The sequence below is a fragment of the Priapulus caudatus genome, unplaced genomic scaffold (genome assembly GCF_000485595.1).
Source record: "Priapulus caudatus unplaced genomic scaffold, Priapulus_caudatus-5.0.1 Scaffold1328, whole genome shotgun sequence".
In the NCBI taxonomy this organism is placed as follows: Eukaryota; Metazoa; Priapulida; class Priapulimorpha; order Priapulimorphida; family Priapulidae; genus Priapulus; species Priapulus caudatus.
Genome location: NW_014578389.1, coordinates 7,909 through 19,381, shown reverse-complemented (window position 1 = coordinate 19,381; position 11,473 = coordinate 7,909). Strand labels below are relative to the sequence as shown.

Sequence of the window (11,473 nt, the reverse complement as noted above, 5' to 3'; positions counted from 1 at the left end):
ATTTGACAATATTGTAATCAACAATTAATAATTATGACAAAACTTGTCATTATTAACCTCTGATTTTGTCATTATTAATTAACCCATGATAGTAATATACGGGGTTTAAACAGCTTTCAGATGCACTGGAGCAGAAGTATCGAGAGAGACTCGAGGCTCTGGAGGGACTGCGTGCGTCTGTCGTGCAGTCGTACAGGGAGGATGAGGCAGGGAGAAGCGCCATCCATATTGTACCTGACTGCTGCAACCTGAACTCTGACCTGTACGAGGAGGACGTGCGATTTAAGTCGAAGGTCAGCTTGTCGAATATCTATTACATGCCCATGGAGAGGGTATAGTGAAACTCCCTCTCTCCGAATGAGATCTTCTGCTTTCTGGAATTTTACGGCCATTTTCTGGAGTCTTACCTCGATTTTCTTGATAGGGTATTAACATTCTTCTCAAATGAATCTCTAAATTTGACTCCTGCTTGTTAAGAGTTTTAATTCTGCTCTCTGGAGAAAGTAATTAACCTCCCCCCACTAAATGAATCTCCGAATTCGACCTCCGGTTTCGAAAGCTTGAGACGGGCAGTATAATATGAATTGGCTCTCAGCACTGATTCAGTGTCTTGTGTTGCAGGTCAACACTCAGGCAATGTGCATGTCGCAGTCGGCGGTGGCGCCGGACCCGGGTCACACGAAGCGACTTCATGACACAGTGCTGGATCGCATGCGCACAAACCTGCAGACTGTTCCCTCACTCAAGTGGCAGTACTATGGTGACGAAAACGGTGTGATCACGACCTTTCCCTCTGTGCCGAAGAAGGATTGCCACAAGTATGATCCGAGATTCAGGTACGTGTGGGTACGTGGGGACATCTTACCAGGGGTCAGGGTAAAAAATACACGGGAGCGATGAGCGATTCGCTCTTCAAACCTCCGAAATTGCTCCCGTGAGGCTCAAAATAGCTCCTGTAAAATTTTTGATGAGAGCTATTTTTTCCACAGACTTGAAAAAGAGCTCCCGTGAAAAAAAAGTACTTTTTTCCCTGCCAGGGGAGTATAATTTAGATCTATATTATGCACTTCTGATCTTAATATACGCACCTGCATGCAGTGCAATTGGCATTACTGTGGCAGCTCGGCTGTACAGGAGTCGAAATTTTAAACTGCTTCCCATCCTTGACAACCAAGGCTTTTTTCTGTAGAAGTTTCACGTTTTCGAGGTGCAGTGATTAGCAGTTTGCATACAGAGCACGTATATCATTAGACCGAATAATTCTGTCCCATATAACCTTTTTTATATTTTGGTGAGGGTTATATTGGTTAACCAATATAACCCTCGCCAAAATATAAAAAAGGTTATATGGGACAGAATTATTCGGTCTAGTATATCATATGATATACGTGCTCTGGTGTGTAACAGCTATTATATAGCTGCAAGTTTGCTTGCTTTCTCATACCTGGACTGGAGGGGGAGTGGTGTCTTTAGCAAGGTTATAAGCTGTAGCAGCACAGTACTGAGTGAATACATGTATAATGTTTTCATTTCCAACTTTTCTACTGGAGAGATGCATAGCTATTTTCACTATCCAACCGATTAACCTCCTCTTGAAGGGTCAAAAGGTTATCCGACACTTACTCTTCGGCGATGTCAGCAGAAAGTACTATTTATGGTCCTTTCATAAAGCCATAACAATGCTAGCACCGCTGAACAAAAAAAGTTTTTTCAACTCGCTCCGTCAGATCCGATGTCCTCCGAAAGAAAATGTCTAATAATCTCCCTGTGGCCCCATTTGACCTTTGACCTGTGATGCCAATTTCGCACAGTGGATGGCTTTTTCCTAACCATTATGCTATATATCAGGTCCGACTATTCACAGCCTAGGTCAACCGTTTAGATTGTGCTGCAGATTCTGCGCATTCACCTCCCTACCTTAAGTAAGGGAGGGGAATGCCCTTCCCCTTCTTATTTACACCGTCTTGAACCTTTGACCGTTTTGACCCCCGAGCTTCGACATCCCACTCGGTTTTGAACGATTTCCGCCCCCCCGCCCCCACAGTCCCGAATATCGTGACCGTACGTCGAGCGTTAAGATTTGTGCCCAACTGTTGAATCGCAGCAGCACGGACGCATCAGAAGACGGGACGCACGCTCATGCGATTCTACGAAGCTGCATCTGACTATGTCAGAATAAGCTAAAAATGATAGCATTAAAGTTTTGATGTTTTTTCACACACTGTTCCAGCAGAAACATGTAAGGTTGTTTTCGTGCGTCACTTTTAGCCAGACGTCGGGTAACAGTTCCGGATAAATTGCGGTAATTTGAAGCAAGCGATTGATTGATGTACTCCAATTAATACAAAACAGATTATTAATCTGTGGCAACCTCAACCACACTCAATGCCACCAAATAATTAGTGATGTGCTGTCACACTGACAGTTAGTATTTAGTAAGCGTAAAACACATGCTGAACGCTTTTATAAGCACATACATAATATTCGCAGCAAGCTGCGGCTTATATTCTGATCGCTAACTTATAAAAACCACCATACAACTATAATATTTTTCAATGTGTTAAGCTACATACATTTACACCCACAAGATGCCTGGATCCATACCCGATTCTATAAATAATATGTGATGGCATTCAACCTCTACTCCTTTATTCAGAGAAGTTTACGTGAGGTAAAGCAACTTGGGAAGTTTCCTCTATGCCTTAATAGGCAGCTCAACTGCGATTTAAAAGTCACTTGGCTGTTTATTTGAAAACGGTACTTAACCCGGGATTGTTTGCAGAACGTTGTAAACGTCATTCATTATTGTGAAGTAACTGGCGAGACCGGTTTTGAAACATTCAGACTCAATTGCTGTCAAGATAGTGGTAATGGATCCACAAAATCATCCGGGCAGAATTGACGGTAAGAATCTATATCTTTGAATGCGAAAACGTAAATGTGAAACTAAAGAGATTTTTCATTTCTAAATCTAACCATTCTTGCTAATACACGTAGAAATGTTTACAACAGTCCCGCATGAATGCACGCATACCCATCAGTTTAACCTCAATACATGTCAACTAAATTGTCTTAGATAACGTACACAGTAGAATGATACTTAAAAGAGATCTAAACAGCCATACTTCTAGCCGCACCTTTAATTGGCAATGTGTGGCCAAATATCGACACCTGACGTGTCAACCTGACTCTGGAATGAAGTCAAGACGATGGTAAAGAAATCTCCTGCAGACGGCGCCAAATGGTGACAGCATGGAATGCTTGCATGTTGGCTCCAAAACGCAATACGCGCAAGAGCTAAAGAAATCAACCACTAACTAATCTGTTAAAAAAGAGAGGAAATCAAATATCATGTAAGACTGTATTTTTCCTATATAGCCAACAAAATAAGAATGCTTCAGTGAAGATAACGCTCCGTCACGTCACGAATATCTAGAATCTCTGACAGTAAGCGTAATAAAGTTATTAATTATCTTTGCTGCAATTTAAATGTTTTTTAATATAGGTTTTACGAAAACATATTGCTTCAACAAATTCTTCCTTTCGTTTGCCCTTTTTCTGTACCGTATAAGACAATTGACCGCTCCTATAGATTGCCAATATATCTGATACAGGCAAACAAACATTCTGGAAAATTAAGCGAGAAAAAACGAAAGACTGCAATAAACACTACTGAATTTCATCCTAGGACTTGTATTAAATAAATTCTCGTCAATATTTCTTCACGACCTTATGGCGATGTCTTCCCTAGTCGCTTTAGCACACAGAAGGTCAACGCGCGAAGTGCCTTTAGCAACAATGTTCGGCGCGTCCACGCGGTCGCCAGTAGTCACTGGCTGGGCAACTTTTTGCACGACAACATCCTCTAGGAGAGTCTCGCCCTCTCGATTGGATGCGCTCAGCCATGAGCTTGTTGTCACACCAGCTTTCCCCTTCAGCATGTCGTCATATCACCTCCAAGGAGTTGTGTTATTCCGCGTCTCGACATCCGGACTATACGACGAAGTAATTGGATCCTCATGTAAGCGCTCAACAGGTGGGGACTGAAAAATAGCAGCAGGTGGATAGCGTCAGCTAGTGCAATGTTATAATTATCACTCTGCCCAGAAAGGAGAAGAGAGAAAGAGAGAGTGTGTGATAGATAGAAAGAGAGAGAGAGAGAGAGGAAGACAGAGAGAGAGAGAGAGAGAGAGAGAGAGAGAGAGAGAGAGAGAGAGAGAGCAGAGAGAAAGAGAGAGGAGAGAGGAGAGAGAGAGAGAGAAGAGAGAGAGAGAGAGAGAGAGAGAGATGAGAGAGAGAGAGGAGAAGAGCAGAGAGAGGAGAGAGAGAGCAGAGAGAGAGCAGAGAGAGAGAGAGAGAGAGAGAGAGAGAGAGAGAGATAGGGAGTCGTGTGTGTGTGTGGTGATAGATCAGAGGAGAGAGAAGAAAGCGAGAGAGAGAGAGCAGAGAGAGAGAGAGGATGTTAGTGATGTGTGTGTGTGTGATAGGAGCGGAGAGAGAGAGAGGCGAGACAGAGAGATGAGAAAACCTCCACAAATGAAAAACGACATAATAGAATGCAGTGTGCAACACGCTCGGCAGAAATGTGGAATGGCATCATGACGCGTCCTCGGTTGTCGATCACAACGGATAGGAGAGCGCGTCGCACTAAGTAGAGACAGTCCGACAGTAGACATCTGCCATCGTGATGTCGATCCCGACGAACGCCGCTCATTGCCCTTCAAAGGACAGAGGCAATCCGAGACGGTCGTGACAAACCTGAGACACACGAGAGATCAGCATGCGAAATGACTCATCACTGCAGGCGTGCTCGCGCAATCACAGATTCCCCTTCATTCAACTTTTTACCTAGCTGAGATTAAGCCTAGATGATTACCTGCATCTTTTAAAAGGTCGCTTTACAACATGCTGTAGATTAGTCTGAAAGCAATTCCCAGCCAGCTGATAACTGTTTCATCATGCTTTATAGTGATTTGTTCATGATATATTTTATTCACACGTATTAACCAGCGGACCGGGCAGCCGTGATTTGCACGGTCAGTGTTTTTTCTCTTGAAACTGCAGCGGCCAAAAATGGTGTAGCACGGCCGTAAATATTGATCTAAAGCCATGTACTTTTGTAAAATTACACTCCCAAATATTTTTTCTGCACTCCCACAATACTCATTCCTGTCTAATACCCTGTATGTATTACTTGTGCAACCTGCATTGCAACAGCTCTCTTTAATATATCGCTTTCAAGATATCGTGTGAAAATGCTGCAGACTGCATTACCTAATCCCCATGCAATAGCATAATACAAGGTATGGTGATAATTGGTTCTTGCCACGCGCTTGTATATTTTTCAAAAACAGTGCGTAGTATAGTCCCATCCGTGGTCTCAGCTCGCTTGGATTCAAGATTGGAATAAAAGCTCCTTTCCGCACATTGGGTTCCAGTTCGACTTCATAGCAATACGGTGCCAAGTTTGTTCGGCCATACTTGTTAAGATTCGGTACCCTTTAGAACGATGCACCAAAATAATATATATGAGCGGACATGTAATCAAGGTTTAAGTAATACAAAACTGCGGTGCGGGCCCGCTGGAACTCAAACAACCTCATAATTGCAATGTAATATATATACGTCCAATCACGCGAAGCTCTCCATCAATCAGTAACTCACGATCTATTTATTAGCACAGCAATTTATTATTGTAGTAAAGCAGTATACACTAGACGATTGAATTAAATGAGATTACAATGCATGCACTAGCAGGCATGCCCTAGTTAAAGCTGTGACGCGATTAAGTGTTAGCTATCACCTGCCTCTCCGTACCCGTACGTGACAATCATTACAGTGTTGTAGTTCCTGTGTTTAGTTCGTTGATGGATTGCCATTATTCCACTGGACGTATCGGAAGGAAGCGCCATCCAGTTCAGAACAAGTAACCTTGTCGCTGGAAAAATACAGCACAATCATATTCGTATAATAGCTCACAGTCAGCATTATCATTAGCGTTCGATTATTGGTGGATCTGAAATTCGACTATTAATTATTGAGGTATTTTCATTATTTCGCTATTTTAAGGCCGACGATACCACTGCTTGTTTAACACAAGTGCCGACGGAGCGACAAGCATCATCATAATGTGTAGCTGCGGTGACTCCTGTGGCAGTGTGAGATTCTAAGTAAACCCTGTTAGTCGCAAATGTGTGTTCACATACAAACGCCCGAAACAGTGGAAGCACAGGGATGGTATCATGAACCTATCTCAAAGGAATGTTCGTTGGGATCGTTATGAAAGTTGGCCACAAGATGGCGCGTACGGTTTAAGTGTCTTCAGATTAAAGATGGAAGCTCCCATCGTACGTAGTAGCAACAACTATTGGCAAGACACAATAGTTAAGCACTCATCCATTTCTACGGCAAAGCCTACTAAGCTGCATAAAGACGCACACTGTACCAATTAACCGGCAGGCGAAAAACTACACGAGTATAATCACCACCCACACTCACTGGCAGTGCATACGTTACATGTAAACATACTTGACAGTACAGAAATCCATAGAAATCATAACGATTAAGGAGGCATAAACCTTTTCAACAAGATTTTAGCTTTTGAATTTCACGTGTGACATGTGTTAGCCTCAAATACAATCCAGGCATGTATAGATCTACTAGAAACCCGGCAGTTCAAATCCTTTCTAACGAGAGCAGGTAGAACAAATCCATATATTAACCTCTCCGTCTTAGGGTTAAAAGTTATCGCGACACTTGACATCTTCGCATGTCAAGCAGAAGGTACATTTCATGGTTCGCTTTCATAAAGCCATAAAAATGCTAGGCGTCACCGCTGAAAACAAAAAAGTTTTTCAGCTCGCGAGTCCGGTCAGAGACCCACTGTCTCAGAACATGTCTAAAATTGCTCCTGTGCCCATTGACCTTTGACCCTGTGACTCCAATTTCTGACACAGTGATGGCTTTTTCCTACATGATGCTATCAGCACCGACTATCACAAGCTAAGGTTCGCCGCGTTTAATTTGTGGCGCAATTCTGCATTCCTATCTACTATAACTGTAAGCTTAGGGAGTGAATGGTTGCCCACCCTTCTTTTACACCGTCCTTGTATAAAAGAAGAAACTTTGATATTTGACCGCCCAGCTTCGACATCACACAACGTAGTTTTGACGACCTCCCGCCCACTGTCCGACATATTCGTGACGCCGTACGTCGCAGCGGCTGTAAGATTGTGCCAAACTGTTACGGACGAACGGACGGACCGGACGGACGGACGGACGACGGACGATCATTAGCCGATCTACAAGGTTCCATCTGAAACTATGGTCAGATCGACTAAAAATCTTGATTGATGACATCGAACAGGCGGTAACCAAGGTAGGTTTTCAGCCATGCGCAAGGTCAGTACATAAGTGCTGCATACCACGCTGGAACGACGTCGTTGGATGTCTTCCTTTCACGAAACCAAACGCGCTCGAAAGGCTTTTCGGTAAAAGTGGACACCGTAATGCGTTCAGCTCCAGGCGATGTGAGGCGAGATCGAGATACACTTAATGTTTGCTCGAGGTGACGCAGACGCCAGCTGTCTAACTGAAACATGGTGCATGACCTTCTTAGTTGCCCGGAGTTTATTGCAGTTGGTGCCAAATGCCACTACCTCACCTGCAACCGAACGAACATACATGAGGGAATAGATGTACACGATATATTCACCTAGTGCAGTGTACCGTCATGTCTCAATTCAGAGTTTACATCGCTGCAATTCCCGCTGTGAGCTCATTGTATCTTTGTTTACGTCCTGCGGCAAATTACTATGTGAACGTACGTGCACACAGCAACACCAGAGAGACGATGAAACACCCAGCTTGCGTATGCGCACAGTAGTTAATTGAGTTATATATCATCAATTGAATGCTCGATCTCATACTTTCTTGATGTTTATTACAGCAATATCGGGCATTATATTTATGGCTAGCTCCTGTGTTAATGAAAAAATCAAGACTAACGGCTTCCATGATAATTTATGTCACAGACTTCAATTCAGAAAGTAAAAATCGGGATTACTTTGAATTAAATAGCTCTACAAAGAAGCAAAGTTATAAAATGCAGGAAGAATTTTGGTAATTATGGTGTCACATAGCTAGCGCTTACACATTCCGATTCAGAGAAACTGTAGAGACTATCATCGTATGTGCCAACAGTATTATATCAGTGGTATTACGAACAGTCAATATTAATAAGGTATTTCTATGCATCCTATATGTAACATAGCCTGCTCCACATCATAAAAATCAAGCCCAATTAGTTTGTAGAAAGGTTTCCTAAACACAGCACTGACACACACGCCTTATCGGAAGGGCTCAGTGTCCAATTAACGGGTCTTTCCACCAGTTTTGCCAGCTCAATAACCGTTTGTTAGCCGCGATGCTATAGACTCATGAACTATGAGACTGTCGCATACAACCACCACATCTTGTGGATGATGGAGCGATGCAGACACATACCACTGGCCTGTAAAAGAAAGCCATTAGCCATGTGGTTGCAAAATATGAAGCAAACTCTTGGAAGTTTTAGCCACAGACCAAGGTCTTCTTGTTAACTTTGACAAAAGCAGGTATTTCTGATCAATGAATAAGCAGGGTAACCTGTTTTTTCGCGAGCACGGACGCTATGGGAGCGGGGAAGGAGCAAAAGCCCTGCTAGGGTGGTCCGGGGGCCATGCACCCCGGAAAAAAATCTGATATGACCCACAAATAGCCTAATTTTATATGGGTTGGGTTCCTAGATTTGGGCTAGTTTAGATAGAAATAATAATGCTATAAGTATCTAAGTATAAAAAGAGAAAATCATAAATGTCAGTAAAAGTCCAGGTAACAGTGTAGTTTCCTCTTTATTTTACAGAGCTTTCTGCCAAGTTGAGAATTCAATTATACACTGCATTTTTTAATAATCTGAGTCCACATTATAATATAATTGGGACTGAAAAATATATTCTATTAATATACAGTTACTACACAGCTATTGAGTATTCATAGACAGGATTGAAAGATTGATTGAAAACAGTTTTATTTGTGGCATAAGACATGACATAAGATACAGGAAGTACATTCGTTAATAAAGAAATAATTTTAACATGTCAGAAAGTACAAGATTTTAATCAGTTTAAAGCCCAGCGGAGTGGCGAAAGGAACATATAAGTATGCTAGTCTGCCACCCCAAGAGTAGATTTAAACGTAAAGCAGTTGCTGAATAACATAATGGTGAAGAAGAAGAGTAACAGCAAGCAAGTTTATAAATCAAAGAGAAAAAGTGTAGGAAACAATTGATTAATGAACAAATATACAATGAATAGGAATGAGCAGGAACGATATACTGGTACAATTAGGATTATGCAAGATCATCAGTTAAAAACATCAAAACAACTCAATCATAAATTGATCAACTTAAATAACAACAAAACAATAGCAGGAACGAAGCAAGATTGGGCGTTAGGAACAAAAGAAAACAAAAGACCTTTTTCACATATATATTAATGCATATAGGCGAAATTATCACAGTAGACATGCATTATTATTAAATGCCATAATAAAGGGAAATCATATATGTACACGGAAGGTTGTCGTACAAAAATACGTAGTTAGTGGAAAAAAAACACGTTGACAAAGATAAATAACAGGCTAGACTCCGACAGGTGAAAGTCCAGGTAACACTATATGGTCCTCAGACTCCATGCTCGTTCGTCCGCGGTAAACTGAACGCGCGCGCTGTGCTGAAGTTCGTTTGAAAAAGCGGCACCTGATTGGATCTCCCGCTATACGACACCAAGCGCAATCAAATTGCTTGGATATGTAATCGAAACTTGGCCGCTTGTCTGTGGTTCCACCGCCACGAGAAGGCCCTTTGCGGGGGCAGAGTACAGACAAACCGCCGGCGAACCCCCCGTGCACCAGAGTTAGGTCTTGGTGGTAAGTATGTAAATAAAGCTCGTCGTGGGCGAATATGGATAAGGATATTTACCGCCGTTTAAGTGGGAGTTCTCTCAATTGAAGCCGGTAAAAATTGCGCGATAGCCGGTAAAAATAACCGGTTAGCAGGCTATTACAAGAACCGCTGCGAGAACCATAAGCAATATTGTGCAGCCAAGTTTGTTTGCTGCTTGTAATATTCAAAATGTCATCGCGGCGGTTAGAATTGATGAGTTCCCATCTATCTAGACAGTGCCGCGGCGAGCGACAGCGCCATCTCACGTCTAACTGCGGGACTCGTGGAGAGAGTGGTGGATTCTAGTAACCCTGTAGTCCCAATTAATGTGTGTGCACATGATGCGCGCCGAAACAGGGAAAGGCACAGGGCAGGCCGATGGCGTATCAGGAACTTCCGACCGGAATGTTCGTGTGGACGTATGAAAGTGTGCCACGAGATGGCGGCGTACGTTTATTGTCTAAGATTACAGATGGAAGCTTCCGCATGTACGGTATAGCAACCGAACTATTTGCCAAACAGAATATGTAGCACTCATCCATTTGACCTACCAAGCCTAAACAGGCTGAAATAGAGACTGCCACCTGTTGAACTAATTAAGCCAGGCAAAAACTACACAGGGCTGAATCCCACCAACATGCACTGGCAGTGGCTACTGGCAGTGGCATAAGTTAACATGTAACACACTGACAGTACAGAATGCCATAGAATGATATATTACGATATTAAGGAGCTATAAACCGTCTTCAAACCAAATTTTGAGGCTTTTTGAAATTTCAGCTGTGACTTGTAGCCTCATACGTCTGCAGGCAATCGTATAGGATTCTACGAGCAAACCCGGCAATAAATTCTTCTAACGAGTAACACATCTGATGTTTAACCCCGCCTGTCTTCAGGGTCAACAAGTCTGATCCGACACTTACTCTGTTCGCATAGTCAGCGGAAAGTCATTTAATGAGAGTCCTTTCAATAAATGCCATAAAATGGTAGCTCACCGCTGAAACAAAAAGTTTTCAATCGCTCCGTCAGACCATGTGCTCCAGAAAATGTCTAAAATCCTGGCCCTGTGCCGCCCATTAGACCTTTCGACCTGTGACCTGCCAATTTCCGTCACGTGATGCTTTTCCTACCATGATGCTAATACGAACCCCGACTATCACACGTAGCCTAAGGCTCGAGCCGTTTAGATTTGTGGCCCATATTTTCTGCATTTGTCCCTCTCTATACCTTAAGTTAGAGGAGTAAACCCTCTTTACACGCTCTTGAACTTGGACGCCCAGCTTCGACATCCGAAACTCTCGTTATTCGGATTACCCTCCACAGTCCCGGACTATCGTAGACCCAGTTACGTCGAGCGCAGCGCTTAAGCATTGTGCCGAACTGTTGCCAGCGCCGCAGATCGGAGCGCGCGCCGGGACGGCCAGAAGCACGCTGCCATGCGGATTGCTACAACGCTACATCACTATTCAGATGAGGCTAATAATCAATCCG

At 43.0% G+C, this 11,473-nt stretch overlaps 1 protein-coding gene across 1 annotated transcript in view; it reads left to right on the top strand.

Moving 5' to 3' along the window:
* Positions 1–113: 113 nt before the first annotated feature.
* Positions 114–11,473, top strand: part of LOC106816252 (VWFA and cache domain-containing protein 1-like) — a gene marked incomplete at its 5' end in the record, with an annotated part of 11,955 nt that continues 595 nt past the window's right edge. Inside the window, 2 exon segments of the mRNA XM_014820832.1 lie at positions 114–293; positions 622–846. Of these exon segments, the coding sequence (XP_014676318.1) occupies positions 114–293; positions 622–846 (405 nt within the window).